This window comes from Nyctereutes procyonoides, unplaced genomic scaffold (genome assembly GCF_905146905.1).
Source record: "Nyctereutes procyonoides isolate TBG_1078 unplaced genomic scaffold, NYPRO_anot_genome, whole genome shotgun sequence".
NCBI classification, from domain to species: Eukaryota; Metazoa; Chordata; class Mammalia; order Carnivora; family Canidae; genus Nyctereutes; species Nyctereutes procyonoides.
The window spans coordinates 32,029,528-32,048,029 of NW_026575140.1; the positions used below are offsets into that span (position 1 = coordinate 32,029,528).

Below are 18,502 nucleotides of genomic sequence, written 5' to 3' on the forward strand. Positions count from 1 at the left end.
CCCTAGAATGGCGGGCTTCGGGAGGCGGGCAGAGGCCTGGTCCTGAGTTTGGGAGGGTCTCTGGAGACAGCTGAGAGAGTGGCCCCTGTGACCTAGACAGGGAGGGGTTGGGGAGGTACCACCTTCCCCTGGGGCCCTCTGCTGGGGGTGGGTTGGGGAACAAGGGTCTGGAGTCCCTGACCTCGCAGGCCTCCCAGCTCCTCATGTGGGTGGCCTGGCAGCATAAGGGTCCCATTCTGCAGAGGAAGGGAGCTTGGCCAGCCCTGGCAGATGAGCCCAGCCCTGCCCAGCTCTTCGTCAAGGGTGCTCTGCACTGACTTTGGGGTCTCTGTGGGGAGGGGTGGGAACTAACCACACTCCCCCCATCCCAGGTGCCCTCGAGCTGGACATGGGCCCCTCACGGGCACAGGCGTGATGTCGGCGCAGGAGCTTGTGGCCTGCCTCTGCCGGGAAGGAGACCAGCACCTGGCCCTGGGAGAGCCCCTGTTGGCCACTGCCTTCTACCTGGCTGCCTTCAGCTGCCACGCCCCCTCGGCCGTGCGCAGGGTCAGAGCTGCCCTGGCTGAGGCCCAAGGGGCACCTGTGGTGGCCACCCTAGAGGCCTGGTGCCGCGGTGACAGCCAGATCCCGGCCATCCACTGGGACGGCATGGCGGTTGTCTCCCTGACAGGGACCCAGGCCTCCGCTTTCCTGGCCACCCTCTGCCCAGACCACCCAGCCGCGGTCCTGCACTCCCTGGCCAGTCTGCTGGCACAGGGGCGCCACCAGGAAGTGGTTCAGCGCTGCAGCACCTTGCTGGATGCTCACTCCCAGCAAGCCCTGGAGCTTCGGCTGACCCGCGCCCTGGCCTGGATCCTGTCCGGGGTGCAGGTAGACGCTGGTGTGGCAGGATATCTGCAGGCCTTTGCCACGAGTGCAGAGCGGACTGTGGCGTTTGTGCGAACACACCAGCAGCCCTACCTCCCCATGCTGATCAGCACCCTCCAGGACTATATCTCAGGGCGCCAGGAGGCGGAGGACCCCATCAGCCAGCAGAAGACCGGCTGCCGGGGACTCTTGGGGGCTCTGGACCCTGGGGGCACCTGGAGCAGTGCCCTGTCACCAGAAGCCCTGCTCCGCAGTGGCAGGTATGAGGACTGCCGCGCAGCATGCAGCCGGGCCCTTGAGTCCAACTTGATGGGCGGCCAACCCCAAGGTAAGAGTATGGTTCTTGTTCCCCTAAGGGCCAGGGTGAAAGTTGGTCCAGCTGTGCCTTCACAGCATGCGTACGTCCTGGTTATAGTGTGGGGGGGGGTTGTTCCAGGGGTGGGGGCACCATGGTGACAAGCCCTGTCCTTACAGAGCACCCAAGAAAAAGTGCTGCTCTAGCCGGGTGGTCAGGGAAGGCTTCTTGGAGGAGACGTCACTTGAGTTAAGACTAAAGGATTCCAGGCAGCAGAAAGAGAACACACCAGGTCCCTAAAAGAGGAAGAACTTGGGGTGTCCATGCCACTGAATGGAATCATAGTGGCTGTTGGGGAGCAGGAGCAGAGGGAGAAGAGGAAGCACAGAAGAAATAGAGGTGGCTAAGCCCTGCTGGCCCCTGAAAGGACTTTGGCTTTTACCCCCAGGGCAGCAAGGAGGGTTCTAAACTGTGGAGTGAAGTACCCTGGGGCACATTCTATAGTTTCTCGTCTGCCGCATGCAAAATGTGCCCGGTGAGCCAGAGTGGTAACAGAAGCTGCTGAGAGGCCGGGCAGCTGGGAGGAGGATCAGGCTGGGAGGCCTTAGGCGCAGTCCTGGGAGGAGATGGCAGAGGCGCAGAGAGAGGATGAGGGTCAAGGATGAGTTTAGGAGTTTAGCCACTGGATTGCAGTGACAGAGGAGGAGGAGAGGAGGAGACAGGGAAGGGGGTGACAGGGGCTTCAGACCCTGCCAGCACCTTGCTGGATGCACCCAGTTGGAGATCCTGAACCTGTCTGGTCCCTTTCCTGTGTCCTCCTTCTGGTGGGAGTGTGGGCAGTGGGTGAGTGGGTGGGCGCAGAGCCAGAAGCCACACACCAGCCTACCCCCAACGCTCTGAGTTCAATCCCAGCTGCATGGCCTTTCTGTGCCCTTCCCCAGGAGCACATGGGGATGGTGGCTACACCCACTTCTGAACTGGATGTTTTTATTTCAGTGGAAGTATGTATCAAACCCTTAAAATGGTGTCACCCACTAAGTGCTCAAAAAGATGTCCCTTGAGTCAATCATGGGGACTTGTCATTAGACAGCTGAACACTGAACCTCAAGATGAAGGGGAGCTTGGTCTGAAGAAGGGGCTTCAGAATCCAAACTACACAGAAGGGATTAAGCGTCGATATGGAGGGAGGGGGACAGCCACACTTGCAGATGGGGAACGGCAGGGCTGGCTGCCATTCATCCAACACACGGTGGGTGAACCCCTTTTTAAGGGTCATGAAAACATATGCAATTTCCAAGAGCACCTGGAGTGTTTACGGTGGGCTCCAAATGACCCACCACACTGTCCCCATGAGGCAGGACCCAGCAAAGGGGACAGGAGGACAGGAAGGAGGAAGAAAATGAGGAGCCAGAAGATGCAGGTGTTTGCAAGATGACAGGTGTGCACAGCCATGTCTGCCATGAGAGGACAGAAACCATCTGTTTTATGTGCTGCATGGGGTTCACTGGTGACCCTAGTATTGGTGTGCTGGGGAGGCAGGGATCAGGCTGAGAGAACTGAAAAGTAAGTGGGCAGATTTATTTCTGGAAATGTGCTAGACCAGATGCCCTGAAGCCCTCCTACTATAGAGGGTCCAAACAGCTCAACAGACACACAAAGAATCCTGAGCTTGTGAGAAAGTAGGATGCCCTCCATGCCCAAAACAGACATGTGCATTGGCCCATGAGCAGGAGCAATGCCACTTCAGGCTGGGGGCACTCAGCAGCTCCTTGGGGGGATGGGGAACTTCCACCTTAATGACCAACAGAAGCCCCCTAGAGACCAGAACTCCCAAAGCTACCACCTTAGGAAGCAAGTGTGGTAGATAAGCCTGCCCACCCCCCAACCCAGAGGGGACTGCCAGGAAGCTTATCTGTCCTGCCTTGGCTCTAAAGTGGACAGGACTATGTTTCCTAAGAATCACTGCATTCATTAGCCCTAGGTCACTGTGTCACAGGGGGTCACTTTATTGCTACCGTCAGAACAAACATGGCTTACAACGCACATAAATAAATTGCCTACAACAGACTTTTTACAAACAAGTCCCCTATAACAAATGTATTCTAATTATAAAGGTCCTTGAAAACACTGAACAAACCCTGTTCATGTGGGACAGTGCTCTGCCCTTCTCGGTAAGCAGACATACAGGGACACTCTACGCAGACAAGCATAACTATAGCTTTAACTCAAATCTCCCATGGGTAAGCATCCAGGCGCCAAGGTTCCCTGACTGGCTAATCTTCCCAAAGTGTCCACAGCAACCATCTCTCATTCATTCAAGGTTCTTCATTAAGAACTACTGCAGTAGGTGGAAAGCTTGGCCATGGTTGTTAAAGCTCTTCCTAGCAAGGAGGCAGAAGTTGGCTTGGCCTCAAGACATACTGGGACCCATAGAAAATAGTGCAGTGGATGTGATGTTGTGTGATTCTGGAGGCCATGCCTCAAGGGACCCAGTAGGTTCTACACTCATCTTCTTGCAACACCCTCAGTGCCATGTTAGGAAGCTAGACCAGGGAACCACAAAGGCACACACAGAGGAAGGCTCTACCAATGACTAACATCAAGGCCTCCAGCCTGTGAGTGGGGCCACCTTACACCCTCCTGTCTAAGCCAGCAGATGGCTGCAGGCCTTAGGGACCCTGGGTAAGATCAGCAGAACTATCCAACTCAACTCAACTCAGCCCAGATTGAGGAAGAACCGTGGGTCTTCTGACTGTTGAAATGGTCATTCTTTTAAGCCACTAAGTTTTGGGGAAGCTTGTTGTACAGCAATAGTAACCAATAAAACTGCTGAGTCAGAGCAACAGTTTTTGATGCATGTTTTAGCCAAAACTCAGGTAAATGATATAGGAGTTATAATTTTACATTTCCATTATAATATTATTCACTACCTTCATTAATGAAAGAAAAAAGAACATATGCTCATTGCACTGAATTCAGGAAAAGCATTTTATATTTTTGACACCCTACAAACTTAAACAAAGAATAGAAGGAAACTTAATTGAAAAAGCTAATATCTATCAACATCTTACCAAAATATCAACTTAATGGTTGATAGAAGCCTTCCATTTAGGGGCGCCTGAGTGGCAAGTCAGTTGGGCATCTGCCCTCAGCTCAGGTCACGATCTCAGGGTCCTGGGATCGAGCCCCACGTCAGGTTCCCTGCTCGGTGGGAGGTCTGTTTCTCTCTCTCCACTGCTCGTGCTTTCTCTCTGTCTCTCTGTCATATATATATATAAAAAATAAATAAAATAAATTTTTTTAATAAAGACTTCCATTTAAAATCAAGAATATAGTAGCTGCCTATTCTCCCATTTATCTATTATTATACTAGAGATGCTAGCCAATGCAATAAGATAAGAAGAAAATAAATGTAAGACTAAAAAGGAAAAAACAAAGTTATTCTAGACAATATGATTAGCTATGTAGAAACCCAACAGAAATAACAAAAACATATTAGATATAGGAACAGAATTTAACAGAATATACAAAAAAACATTTATATTTATAGACCCCAGCAACAAATAGAAACTTTATAATTTTAAAATATTCATTTACCATAGCAATAGAAAATAATTTATTTCAAACAACCATACAGCCTTGTGGAGAATATTATAAAATTTTAATAAAATACAATAAACAATACCTACATAAATAGATATCCAATGTCCATTGTTAGAAAGATTTGACATTATAATAGGAGAACAAAAAAAATAATAGACAAGACAAAGAAAAAGGAGGGGAAAGAAATGAGCAGGAGGTGTGGTAGTGGAGGGGGAGGGGAAGGAGAAGAAGAAGATGGAGAAGAAGAAGGTGATGACATAAATATTTTCTTTACCAGTTAATACAAAAATCAGGTGAAGTATTTTGTCGGGAGTTAGTAACTGACAGAAAGGCCCAAAGTCTCTTTTACTTTGGCCACCAGGACTAGACAGGGTGACCTTGATGGTTGGTTGGTTGGTTGGTTTTTTTGTTTTTTGTTTTTTACATGACTCAGGTGTGGCATGATGCTTACCCAAATGGTAACAGGGCAGGGCAGCAGAAATGCAAGTGCTCTACCCTCTCCTGATTCATTGTAAAGGATTATCATTGCCGAGGTGCTTCAGTTACGTTAAGAGGGAAAACTCTTTGAGAACTGTGAAGGACCCCATGCCAAAAGCACTAGAGTGGACGTTCTGAGATGCAGGATTGAGAATTTCTGGAGTTCTGTGAACCTTCCCTCCCCAGTGGTATTTTCCTAACCTGTAATGCCAGTGTGGGTGCCCATGATCTTGAGCTCCTGCCAGCACCAGGTTTTCTGGGGATGCTCTCCATGGGGTGCACCTTCCTGGGGCCCTGTTGGAAAGGGTGGCTTGGCTTTCGTTACCAGAAATCCCCCATCCTCATGAGCACACTCAGACATGAGGTACGAAGATGGTGAGGTGATGCTGTTGCTGATGGGAACCTCACCCCTGGGGCCCTGTTCCAAGCACAAGACTAGCATTCATCCATTTTATCCTGATGGCCCCATGGGTGCAGACTATTTTAAACCCCATTAGAAAGCAAAAAAGGAAACTGAGGCACTGCAAGATTTGGTAAATGGCCCCACCGTGTAAGCATCACTGGGTGTTCCATTCCCTCTTTCCTGCACCTGACCGAAGTCCCTGTTTCAGAGCAAAGCCTGGGGCCCCAACTTAGCCCCAAGGAGCAAGGAAGATGGAGGAACAACCAGCCCCTCCCAAGTTCACAGGGTCAGAACCTCAGCACTGACCTGGGGCGCAAATCACAAAAGGGGGCTCTCAATCCCCAAATCCATCATTAAAAAATAAAGAGGTTTTGTAACTAAATTTCTCTGTTGGCCCAGCAGTGAGGCTGACTTTGAAGTCATTAGGAAGAGGGAAGCCCGGGTGGCTCAGCGGTTTGGCTCAGGCCTTCGGACCAGGGTGTGATCCCAGAGTCCTGCGATTGAGTCCCACATCCGGCTCCCTGCATGGAGACTGCTTCTCCCTCTGCCTCTCTCTCTCTCTCTCTCTCTCTCGCTCTGTTTCTCATGAGTAAATAAATAAAAAATCTGAAGTCATTAGGAAGAGAATGCTGCTGGGTAGGCGTGCATGAGGCTGAACCCCCACCCCCCTACCCGTCCTCCCAGGGCTGTCCGCCTGGATTCTGCTCTGTCACTGACTGTTCATCCTGGTGATGCAATGTCCCGGGCTATTGGAATGCTCTAGGGAGATGCTGTGAGATGCTTCAGAGGGTCCAGAGCACTGGACCACGGAGGCTGCAGGAGGCTCCCTGGAGGATGTGACCCAACAGGCAGGACCAGTGCCACTGTTTCTCTCCCTAGGTGAGCGTCGGGCAGCTCTGCTGGTCACCCGGGCGGCCGCGGCCTTATTCCTAGACTGTGGGGCCCAGGACCTGCTTCAGGACCTGCACGAGGCCTTCCGCCAGAGCCCTTCGGGGGCGCGGAGGCAGTTTGAGGTGGTGCTGTCCGCGGGGGACCGAGAGCGCTTGCGGGCCCAGGCTCAGGAGGCGGCGGACCTGGGCTTCGCTCACTTCCAGGAGGCCGTGCGGAGCCGCGCCGAACTCCGCGAAAACTCGGGCCGCGAGCTCCTGGCCCCGGTGACCCGCGCGCTCCGTGTCCTGCTGCGCGTTGCGCCGCCCGGGGTGCGCCCGGCACTGGGCACTCGCTTGGCCGAGTGCCTGCTGCTGGCCGGGGACGCGACTGGCGCCCGGGCGCTGTGCGAGCGCTTGCTGCGGCCTGCGCGCCCCGAGGACCGCGCGGACTACCGCGCCCGGGGCTGCCCCCGGGACCGCGCGCCCCTATTGGCGCTGCGCGGCTTCTGCGCGCTGCACGCCGGCGACACGCGGCGCGCCCGGGAAGACTTCCAGGAGGTGGTGGAGCACGGGCCGCCGCACCTGGGCAGCTGCGTGCGCGCGCTGTGTGGCCGGGGGCTGCTGAGGGTGCTGGAGGGTAGCGCATTCCTGGGTGCTCTGGACTATGTCACTGCCTGCCGCCTGCAGCCCGAGGAAGCACTGCTCATCGCCAAGGCCTACGTGCCCTGGAACCAGCGAGGCCTCCTGCTGATGGTGCTGCGGGAGGAGGGCCGCAGGATGCTGCAGCGGAGGCCGGACCTGGGGCTCGCGGACACGCAGGGCCGCCGGAGTAAGGCCGTGGAGATGGACCGCCCCGAGGAGCAGGAAGGGTAAATCTAGCCTGGCGCACCCCTGGGGCTACCACTTCATTCTGGTCTCCTGAGAGGTAGCTGGGGGGGGGGGGTGCGTGTGTCTTCCCTTTTGACAGATGAGTAAACTGAGGCAGGAAGCCCCTAGGGGATTTCCCTGAATCATGGTTCACAGTTTTAGCGCAGGAGCCCAGGTCTTAGGAATTTCGGTCCCCAACAATGGGATGCTTTGTGGGCCTGTCATAGAAAATTAAGAACTCAAAAATGGGAATGAAAAAATAAAGCGTTCCCATCACTCCACCCAGCAATAGCATTCCCTTCTAGTTCTTCTCTGTGCATAGAAAATACAGTTCGCTAAACTGTGCACTCTAGCTGCAACTTATAGCCCACCTTTTTCACTAGTAGATCAGGGACATTTCCTTTGCCCCTAGATTCCTAGCGCAGCCCAAGCCATGGCCCATCCTGTGAACACCCGGTCCCTCCTTGTCCATTCCTACAGCCTTGCCTTCTATTGTAGCCCAGACGCCTTCACGATGTTCTGGTAGACTGGGCAGAGGTGGGGTTTCTGGGTCTGGGAGCACAGCCCCCTGTGAAGTCCTTGACTCCTGGAGCTGCCCCACCCACTTCAGGCCTAATGTTCAAGTTGGAGTTTTTTTCCCAGCCTAATGGGTGAACCTGCAGCTGTTTTGATTTGCACTCATCTGGTTGCTGAGACATGATAGGAAGATGTTTTAGCAAAGCTCAAAGCATTGAGCTGGGAGCCTCCCCGGGGGGGCACATTGGACAGCAGCTCTGCCTCCGGTTGGGGGCCCCTTATACTTTTGTCTCTGGCAATTGTCATAGCTGGAGGCTATAGCCCTCTTCCTAGTGGGAGTTCCTGAACATTCCAAAGGCAGCCTGTGTGATATCTAACTCTGCCTGTGACACCCCTGAGCCCTGCGAGGCCAACACTGTTATCCTATTTCTACAGAAAAGGAAACTAAGACACAGTTGGCTTGTGGTCAGCCCACAGCTTCCATCCCCATCTGTAAAACGCTTGCCCCATGCATGGGGTGGTGGGAGGATGGAGCAGGGAGTGAGCACCGAGGGATGTATGTCAGAGAGGGCAGCTATGTCTTCTGGAGTTGGCATGTGTGAGGGGCCTTCCAGCAGGACCCGGGATCTGTAGTTGGGTGAGAAGGGAGCTGCCTGGCCCAGTGTACGGGGACAGAATTTGCCTGTGGCCCACCTGCCTGGGCAGCTAAAAGGAGTGTGGGCATGGGGCTGGGCTGGCTCTCTCCCAGCTGTTCTCTCCACAGGGATGCCCATGGTGTGTACCAGCTGGCCCTGCTCCTGATGGAGCTGGACAGGGAAGACGAGGCTTCAAGCCTCCTGGGGGCTGATGCCCTGTACCGCCTGGGCCGTCTGGAGGATGCCCACAAGGCCCTGCTGCTGGCCCTCTCCCGGAGGCCCCAGGCGGCACCTGTGCTCGTGCGACTGGCCCTGCTGCAGCTGCGCAGGGGCTTCTTCTATGATGCAAACCAGGTGAGGAGGCCCTCCCTGGGGGTGGGGTGCCACAGGGCAGGTGCAAGTAGACCACAGCCCATTGGCCTGGGCTTTGGAGCAGGTAAAACTTGTCCCGGCCCCAAGCTCTGCCACCTCCAGCAAGGCCCCCTCACCTCCCTGACCCTCAGTCTCTTCGTCTGTGCCCTGGTCTTGTGGTTGTCCCTGAAAGAGCTGGAGCAGGTACCCAAGGCCCAGCAGTTCTCCAGCATGCACTAGGCGCTTCATATTTGCTTTTGTTATGTTATAAAGGAAAGGGGCCGAAAGTTAGGTGTAGACTGAGCTTCGCCCCAAATCTCCCAAGTAAAGTAGGCTTGGAGGTGACCTGTCCAGGGAGGGGGAGGCAGAGTACCTCACCTGCTCCCAGGAAAAGCAGCACTTCACCTCCCTCGGGTGTTATGAGGGAGTCAGAGGTTATGTTCCCGCGGAAGATGTCGGGCTTTGGGGCCTGTCAGCTGCTTCAGCGCCGGCCACATGGGTTCCGGGTTCCTGGTCTCCCTGCGCTGGGTCCCACCGGTGGGGTAGGGAGGGATGCCCCAACCTATCGTTCGGCTCTGGGGCCTGTGTCTTCAGCGAGCGGCCAGCAGGGGCAGCATCGGGTCTGTGGGACGGAGCCGCTCCGAGGGCCGAGGTTCTGTCCACCGGGCCTCCCTCCGCCCAGAGCGGGCACCGGTCCCAGGGCATTTGCGGGAGGACTCCCGGGACCCTCGCTCACCTTGCGGTTTGAAAGCCCCCTTTCCCCGCGCTTCTCATTTGGACCTGCAGAGTGCGCGCGCGTGGAGCGAGGTGTCCACCTCCGTGCCACCGCGGCGGAGAGGCTGGGAGGGGACACCGGGCCCGCCCGACCCCACCCCACGCCGACGAAAGGAGCAGGCCGGCCTGGGCGTGCACCTGCCCCCTCTGCCTTCCCGGTGCGCGGCGCCAGCGCGGGAGACGCGCAGTCCCTGTGGCCGAGCCTAACCGCGCGCGCCCCGCCCCCGCGCGCCCCAGCTGTGGGCCACGCCCCGGCCACGCCCCCGCAGAGGGACCGACGGGTGGAACTGTCGGTCTTGGGCATCGTGCACAGGGACGAACCCAGTGACTGTCCTGCTCCTGCAGCTGGTGAAGAAGGTGGTCCAGTCCGGGGACACCGCCTGCCTGCAGCCCACCCTGGACGTCTTCAGCCACGAGGACCGGCAGCTGCTGCGAGGCCACTGCCACGCCCGGGCCCTGGCCATCCTGCGGGCGCGGCCCAGCAGGGCCGACAGCACAGCCCACACCAGGGAGGCCATCGCCTACCTCTCTCTGGCCATCTTCGCTGCAGGTAGGAGCTGCCCGCCCACCCCCCGGGATTCCCACCCTGTGCCAGGTACACAGGGGCACGAGGAGCCATGCGAAGCTCAGAGACCTGGGGGATCCAAACCTCTTAGTCCACGGGAGTGTGCGTGCCCTGGCGGAGCAGGCCTTGCCCCGAGGCCCTAGCTGTTCGGGGCGGGGGGGGGGGGGCGCTCTTCAACGTGAGCTGGGACCCTCACAACACTCTGGGCTGCGAGCCCACACCCCCTGGGCCCTGTGGGCAGGGGGGCCAGCAGTGGTTGAGGCAATTCTCCCAGCTTGGCCCCTCTCTCTCCAACCGGGAGAGGTCCTGGTTCCCCTAAGTCCTTCCTGGAAATAGTAGGGGCATCTCTGTCTGAGTGTAGCTGGTGTACCATATTTGCTCAGCCACCCCACCCAGCACCATCCTGGGTGACAGCCTCCTGAGTGGAGCCTTCTTGGAGGGGGGGAGGCATAGGGCACCCATGCTGGAGGGAAAGGACTTTGCCAAGGATGCACCCCAATTTCCTGGGGTGCATGGACATTCCAAGTGTGGACTTTGGATCAGAACACCAGGTGGACTCCACCAGGTGGCTCTGCACTTACTTCTTGTCAAGGTAGGTGACAGACACAGGTGGGAGTGAGGATTTGGCGAGCTAGTTCTGGGACAGCACTGGGGTGGTGCCTGGTGCAAAGCTCAGGCCCCGTATATGAGGTCGGGAAGGGGACACGATCCAGAGCATCCTGCCCGTGCCTTGTACTGCATCCGTCACTGGACAGACACAGGGAGGGGGCGTGGTGGTGCTGTCCTTGGGGAGGGGCCTCTGCCCCACATTCACAGGGCTGCTCCCTGCCCAGCTGGCACCTTCACACTTTCAGCTATTCCATGTCCATCCCAAAGACCCGTTCGTCTCCTGGCCCCTCACCTGGCCTCACCCCAGATGCAGCTGTGGTGCCCCCCTCTTCTATCTGACTGTCCAGCAGCCTAAATTCTGTCCACCCAGCTCAACCCCAGACGCCCCCCAAGACTGTGCTCTGGTGTCCAGTGGTCTGTGAGCCCCCTGAGGTGGCCTCAGAGCTGGTGCCTCCCCTGCCGCACCCCCTGTTGGGCACCAGCAGATACTGAGTGAGGGCAGGCACGCTGTACCCACCACAGCCCAACAGGAGTCACGTCCCATTGCCACCCCCCCCCTTTCTTCAGGGAGTCAGGCAGTTGAGTCCCTGCTCACCCGTGCCCGCTGTTATGGGCTCCTGGGCCAGAAGAAGACTGCCATGTTCGACTTCAACTCAGTGCTGCGGGCTGAGCCGAAGAACGTGCGGGCGCTGTGCGGTCGGGCGCTGCTGCACCTGACCTTGGGCCAGCAGCAGGTACCGCGCCCCTCCCTGCCTGGGGCTGGCCAGGTGGGCTGAGGGTGACAGTGCTTCAGGGGAGGCGGCACCTGGAAGGAACCAGGATACCTTCCTTCCCAGCCCGAAGCACAGAGGGAGCAGGGCCAGGTGTCCTGAATGTGACAGCCATTAAAACTCCATCATCACTCTGCTGGGTTCAGAAAGTCTCTTCCTTCATGGGAAAAGGCCAGCTGCCTCCCAGCCTCAGCACAGAATGTGCAAGCCCTCGGAGCTACTAGACCCCCCCTCCCTCTGCTTAAAATAACAAGACCTCAGCTGCCTCGTTGGGCACCACCCCCCGAGCGGTCTGCACAGAGCCCCTGGATTCGGGTGGTCAGTGGGCAGGGACAGGGGTGGGAGGGGCCCCACCCTGTCAGGCTCCAGGCAGGTGCTTTTCACAGAGAAAACCTGCCCTGGGCAGGGGGCGCTTCTCAGCCAGGAGCAGGGTGGCAGGTGAGTACTGAAAATGAGTGTCTGCCCTGAGGCTCTGCAGCCCAGAGGTGACCTGCCTGCCAAGCTTCTTAGCTACTTAAGGGTTGGAGTGCTAGGAAGCAAGGAGATATGATCCCAGGCACTGGGGGAGAGCCTATAGAGGGGGTACTGCCCTCTGGCCCTCAGGATGGCTGTGTTTCCTCCATGGGCACTGGTGCCTGACTTCCGTTCCTGCAGGGCACAGGCTCTCTCTCAGTGTGAACCCCCCTCGGGTCCAGCCATCCCTCCGTCTCCAGAACTCTGGTACACGAGCCATAGCTCGCCACGCTCTGCTCGTGTCGCCCACCAGATGGGCCCTCATGTGGAAAGGCAGGAACTGGGTGGTCTGCCCCTCCTGGTATCCCCAGCTCCCAGGCAGGTGCCCAGCCTGCCCTCCTATCCCTGCAGGAGGCCCTGGACGACATCCTCTTGGCTCTGAAGCTCGACCCCAGGACAGTGGTCCCTGAGATCTGCTCTCTGAAGCCAGAGGCCCAGGCCCTCATCGCCCAGGGCCTCTGGTCCCACTGTCGGGCCCTCCTGAGCCAGCCGCAGGACCGCAGGGACCCCCTCAGCGATGAGTACGCCCGGGGCCTCCTAGCTGTGGGGGAAACGCTGATCAGAATCGATGCCGGGCAGCTGAGCGGGCACATTCTGCTGGCAGACGTGCTCATTGCAGTAGGTATGCCCAGCCTAGGTTTGGGAACGTGTCTGTCCTGGCCCTCTCACCCCTGGTTCTTTCCCATAAAGCAAGAGAGAGACCCTGGATTCAGTGCCTCTTGAGGTCCTTTCCACCCCCAAATTCTGGTACCTGGCATTCAGTCCCCGGGTGGGGCCTGGGGTGCAAGCTCTCATTCACTCATGTGGTTTTGCTTGCAGGGAGGAGAGACAAAGGAGCGATTTGGGGTTTCATGAAAGGACCCAAATGCTCGGGCCTTCTCATTAACTTGTATGTCTATTCAGCAGATGTTTAGAGTGTCTGTGGAGCCCCAGGCCCCATCCTCGTGGGGCTTGTGTCAAGGCCCCATGTGCCAGAATCCTGAGAATATTGCACTACTAACGTGAAAGGGGAGAGCTCTGTGCAGCCTGCCTTTCCCTGGCCTGTCACTGTCACCTCCAGGCCCATGAAGTCCCCCCACCAAAGCCTATGCTGCCTTGCTACAGAGTGTATATTCCCACAGGTGCTTGGGAGAGACCCTTGTGGTGACCACAGTGACGATGCTCAGAGCCATGCTGCTCAACCTAGGCGTCATGGGCTTTAGTAAACCCCCCCCCCACAAATGACTGGGTCACCAGGCAAGCTGGGACTGGCATGGGGTCACTGTGTCCCTCTGACCCCAGGGCTGAGCCACTCCACCAGCTGGCCTCTCCCTGAGCCAACACTGAGCAAGAGAGGCTATGGCCAGCTTCCCAGCACCATGGCCAATGTCCTGCCTCCGCTGCACCCCACCCCAGCACCCCCCTGACTGTCCCTCCCCAATCATGGACAGGCAGCTATGAGGAAGCTGGCGCCTGCCTGCAAAAAGCCCTGCACTCCACCCCGTGGTCAGAGGCGGCCCGAGCCCGGCGAGGCCTGCTCCAGCTCAAGAAGGGAGATGTGCTGGCTGCTGTGCGGGACCTGCAGTGCCTGGCAGAGACCGACGCCCAGGAACTCGGCTTCCTGCTGCATCGCCTGGAGGCCTCGGAGCAGCAGAGCCTCAGCCAGGTGTGCCCCGCGGAGCCCCCACCCTGGCCGCCCCAGCACCACGGACCGTCCTTGGGGCAGCTCTGCCTGCCCTGCTCACCTGCTTCCAGTTGGCAGGGGCAGGGGGCAGCCAGCCCGGCCACCTTAAACACCAGCAACCTCCCAGCTTCTTTGCAGGAGGCATTATCAGCCTGGGGGAGAGGAGCCCCGGCCCTGGCAGGGAGCCCACGCCAACTCCCAGGTCAGGCAGAGAAAGGCACCCACCCCCGCCACCCCACCCCCGCCCCACAGTGCCAGGCAGCAGGCAGGCAGTGAGCGGAGGGGCCTTGGGCCAGGCCCACTGCCTCTGGCTGGCTTTTCATCCCGCTGTGTATTCAAGAATATCCTGAGCCCCCCACCCCACCCCACCCCACCCCACCCCACGGGCCTCCCATCCCAGGGTGCCCCTCCAGGAGAGCTGGTGTGGAGAAGGGGGCGGTGGGGTCACCAGGGGGCAACGGAGGCGAAACCATGATGGCACAGCCAGGCCAGGCCCGGGGTAGGAGAGAGCTCAGGACGGCCAAGAAGCAGGCGGCCAGCGCAGCTGGAGAGGATGGAGGCGGAGGGGCTGGGGTGGGGGGGCAGGTGGGGGGGGCGCTGCCCTCAGTGGCTGCAGGGGAGACAAGTGGAGGGACCGGCAAGAAGACGAGGCCAAGAGCACGAGCCCAGCTTGGAGTCGCAGGGCCTGGGGGTGCTCTGGGGGCGCCCCCCCCGACAGAAGCCACACTGCTGTCTCGGGAGGAGGGTGGAAAGGGCCGAGAGTCATGGGTGATGCAGGGGGAGCAGCTGCGGGCCAGGAGAATGGGGGCGCCCGGGGGGGCAGGGCCCGGGGCCGGGGGCTGGCGGGGGTCCCGGCGCCGCGGAGGCTGGCCGGGCCTGGGCCCCGCGAGGGCGCTGGTGCGGGGTCTGGGCCCGCGAGCCGCAGGGCGGGCGGGAAGCGGGCGGGAAGGGGGCCCGGCAGGCTGCTCCGCGGCGGCGGAGGACCGCGGGGCGGGGCGGGGCGGGGCGGGGCGGGGCGGGGCGGGGACGGGGCGGGGACGCGGGCCGACCCGGAAGTCGATCGGAGAGGTCGCGTCCGCTTCCGGCGCACGCCCCGCCCTCCGGCGGCACTGCGCCTGCGCGGCGGCGGCTTCCGGTCGCGGTCGGGCCCCGCTGCTTGAGGTCCCGGGGTGCGGAGCGTGCTGGCGGGTGCGCCCCCCGGTAGCCGTCGGCGTCCCTGCCGGCCCCGGAGGCCGGAGCTCCCCCGCGGGACGGGAGGCGGGCCCGGGTGCCTCGCTCTGCGGGCGGAGCCCGGGGGCGGGGCTGGCGCCCTGGTGAATGGCAGCCCTGGAGGCCGTGCCGGCCGCTGCGGGAGCGGGTGGGCCGCCCGCAGCGCCGCTCTGCCGTCGGCTGGCTCTGCAGGGCTTGCCGGACCCGGTAGTGAGGGACCCCGCAACGCGCAGCGGGCCCTGCCCCCCGGCCTGGGCCGGGCTGCGCAGAGGCCGTGCTTGCTGCTGCCCGCCGGCCGGGGCAGCCTGGGGATCCGCGGGCCTGCTGGGAAGGTGACCGCGGCGGGCGGGGGGACGGGGGGGCTGAGACTCGGAGCCGGTCGCCAGATGATAGGAGCAGGGCTAGAGGAAGGGACGAACCAGTGAGGCGGGCAGCCCAGAGGGACGCCTCCTGAGCCGGGCTCCGGGGTGGTGGGGCTGCGGGGGTGTCCCCCCCCCCGTACCAGCTGTGCAGGGCCGAGGAAGGGGCTGGGCTTTCGGGCTGACCTCCCTCTGTCCCTCTGTGCAGGCTGCAGCCCAGGAGGCCAACGCCCTCCTCAGCTCAGGGCAGCCTGGGCAAGCCCTGGGCTACTGCTCACTGGCCGTGCTCGCCGGCGGCAGCAGCGCCCGTCACCTGCGCCTGAGGGCCACCTGTCTGGCTGAGCTGCAGGAGTTTGGCCGGGCACTCGAGGACCTGGACCGTGTCCTCCGGGTGGATGTGGGGGACAGGGACCTCCCGACACGGGTGGAGGACCTGTGCTCCCGGGGCCGCCTGTTGCTGAGCCTGGGGGATGGGGCCGGGGCCACGGGGGCCTTTGCCCAGGCCCTCAAGCTGGCACCCACCCTAGCCCAGAGCAGCCTGTGGGAGCGGCCGGGCCGGGCCCCCACTGCCCAGGCGTTCCTGTGCCATGGCCAGACCTGCCTGGAGGAGCAGCGCTACGCAGAGGCCTGGACAGCAGTGGAGAACGGCCTCCTGGCAGACCCCGAGCACAGCAGCCTGAGGAGGCTGAGAGCCAGAATCCGGAGGGAGGCATCCTTGGGCTGCCGGCTCCACTGACCCTATGCTCCTGAGGCCCAAGCTCCAGCCACCCCGCCGTTCCACCCTGCCCAGGCTCCCGAGCCACGGGATACGGCGGGCCTGATGCAGAGCACGCTCAGCTGAGGACAGAGACTCCACAAGAGCATGTAGATAGTAATACCTCAAGATGACAAAGCTGTAAGTTAACATCCTGAAGTTCCCTGCGTGTAAAGCAGCTCTTGGGTCCAAGAGGAGATCAAATGTGAAATCAAAGAATATTGAAAAACGAATCCTAAAACCTGTGCAGAGCAGCACCTGTAGGACAGCCCAGCGGGGCTGAGGGAAGATCCAGCCCCAAGCAGATTACCAAGCAACAGAAGGAAAATGGAAGTGTGTGTTCAGTTCAAGAAGTTAGCAAAAGACAATAAAACTAAGGAAATCAGGAGCTAGGGATTAAGGATGAAAGTGGAAATTAATAAGTTAGGGATAAAGAATAGAAGAATAAATGCAAAACACAGTTCTTCAAAAATATAAGTCGATGAGCCAACAGCTAATTGTTGAGAGAGACAGAGAGAGCACGAGGGCCCTCACTGGCCGCAAGGCTGCACGAGCCCCACCAGCTCTCCCAGCAGGAAGAAGAGTAGGTCTCACTCGGGTCTGAGGGCGCCCGTCACTGCACAGCCCAGTGGCCAAGTGACGGTGGACCTGGCATCCTGCTGTAGTAGCACCTCCGGGTGGGATCTCGGGTTCTGTGGGGCCGCTCGTCATTGGCTAGTGTGAAGCAGAAGAGTTGGGATGGGGTCTCGGGAGACAAGCAGGGTCCCACAAGCAGTCACTGAGGGAGCCGTGAGCTTTCTGAGAGGACCTTAGGTATGGGCGGCCCACCTTACCTGGTTGTTTTGCTAACAGCCGTGTCAGACAGCCGGCAACACCTACTCCCCACGGATGTCTTGAAATGGACACCCTGGCAGCCAAAAGCTTAATGTCGGGCACACTACAGAGACAAAATTTTAAAGTGACAAATACAAAGTAACATACAGAGGAGATTAAAAGCATCATGAATTGTTTCCCTAGGCAGATAAATTTGGAGGCTTGGATGAAATGGATTAGCTCCTAGGCAAATATTTAACTAAATGACCACAATCGGCCTAAAGCCTCTGCAGCACGGTTGTCATGGAGGAAAAGCAGGCTCAGTTCCAGACGGCAAAACCTGTCAACCTTTAGAGGATAGTCCATTCCAAGTGTCTTTAAACTCCTTTATGCCAAGAAAAAGAAAAGCCTCCAAGTTCTTTGCTGAAGAAAGCATAATATCAACCAAAAGAAAGCTGCAAACCAGTCTATGAATTACCAGTTCAGAAATCCTAAATGCCAACAAGCCCAAATCCAGTGGTGTGTTAAAAAAGAACACCCTGAGCAACATACACAGGAATGCAGAGATGGTTTAAGGTCAGGAAACATGTTCACGCAGCGCATCACAGAAATAGAGCCTAGAGGAAATAGGCCCTGTGATCCTTCCTGGGGACTGCTGTCGGGGTGCACGGTCACACAGGATGGGTCATCCCTACACCTCTGGACTCCTCTGTTCTATTAGGGAGGCTCTAGCATCTCAGCTTTATTAACTGTAGGCCATTGGAGAAGATTGTACTCGAGCACATGAACTGGTGGCATCACTCCCAGCCACCAGTGTGCACCAGCCCATTATCTTCAGCATCTGTGGGGGTGCCAGCCCCGCCCAGAGCTGTATTCTCTCTGCCACAGCCTAGCACCCTCAGGCTCTGTTCCCACAAATTCCCAGGGTCCCCTGTGAATGGGTGGAATCTTGCAATTATTGGGGTGCATATGCTAGTTCCTCCAGGATCTAGCCACCCCCACCCATCAGCCATCCCTGTACCTGACCCACCCCCACCCCACCAAGGATGCTGAGATTAGACCTGATTTGTGGTCTGGAGGCAATGGGTGAAGGACGGGGTTCTGGAGGCTGAATAGAAAGCATCCTCCTTTCTGGGCACCTGACCCACATGAGGCTCTCAGGATTCATAAAGGGAAAAAAAGGCAAGTCTCCAGCACTGGAGGACGAGCTGCATCCACTGGGAAGGGGCTCAGCTTCATCTGAGCACCGTCCTAGTTCCAGGCTCCCATTCCTTCCCAATGAGCATCCCAACTCTTAATAAGAAAGTTGATGGGACTGCAAATGCAGCCAATGCTGTACTTGCACGGCTCATGGAAATAAATGTGTTTGGTTCAACACCACCAGCCTTGTGTCTGTCACTGGAGCTTCTCTCAAGGGCCCTGGAGCCCTCTGACTCCCAGGCTGTGACCTGAGCTGGTCATTTCCTGCCCGTATGTGCTCCAGGATATGCGAGAGAGCCCACCCCATGCCACAGTCCCTGTGGCCACTGTCACTTTGTGAACAGCCACGTGCAGCAGCCCCTGATTCGGTGGGCGAGTCACAGCCACTGT

General features: G+C 58.6%; 1 protein-coding gene across 1 annotated transcript; it reads left to right on the top strand.

Moving 5' to 3' along the window:
• Positions 1-414: 414 nt before the first annotated feature.
• On the top strand, positions 415-18,274 carry TTC34 (tetratricopeptide repeat domain 34). Its single transcript, XM_055306789.1, has 8 exons — positions 415-1,195; positions 6,525-7,383; positions 8,661-8,886; positions 10,003-10,207; positions 11,399-11,565; positions 12,466-12,736; positions 13,545-13,759; positions 15,554-18,274. The coding sequence occupies exons 1-8, from the start codon at positions 415-417 to the stop codon at positions 16,079-16,081; spliced, it is 3,252 nt and encodes a 1,083-aa protein (XP_055162764.1). The 3' UTR covers positions 16,082-18,274.
• The last annotated feature ends 228 nt before the right edge of the window (positions 18,275-18,502 follow it).

Coding starts and splice junctions, on each gene's coding strand:
- TTC34 (XM_055306789.1), top strand. CDS start 415: ATGTCGGCGCAGGAGCTTGTGGCCTGCCTCTGCCGGGAAGGAGACCAG. Junction 7,384..8,660: donor CGCCCCGAGGAGCAGGAAGG/GTAAATCTAGCC, acceptor TTCTCTCCACAG/GGATGCCCATGGTGTGTACC. Junction 12,737..13,544: donor AGACGTGCTCATTGCAGTAG/GTATGCCCAGCC, acceptor AATCATGGACAG/GCAGCTATGAGGAAGCTGGC.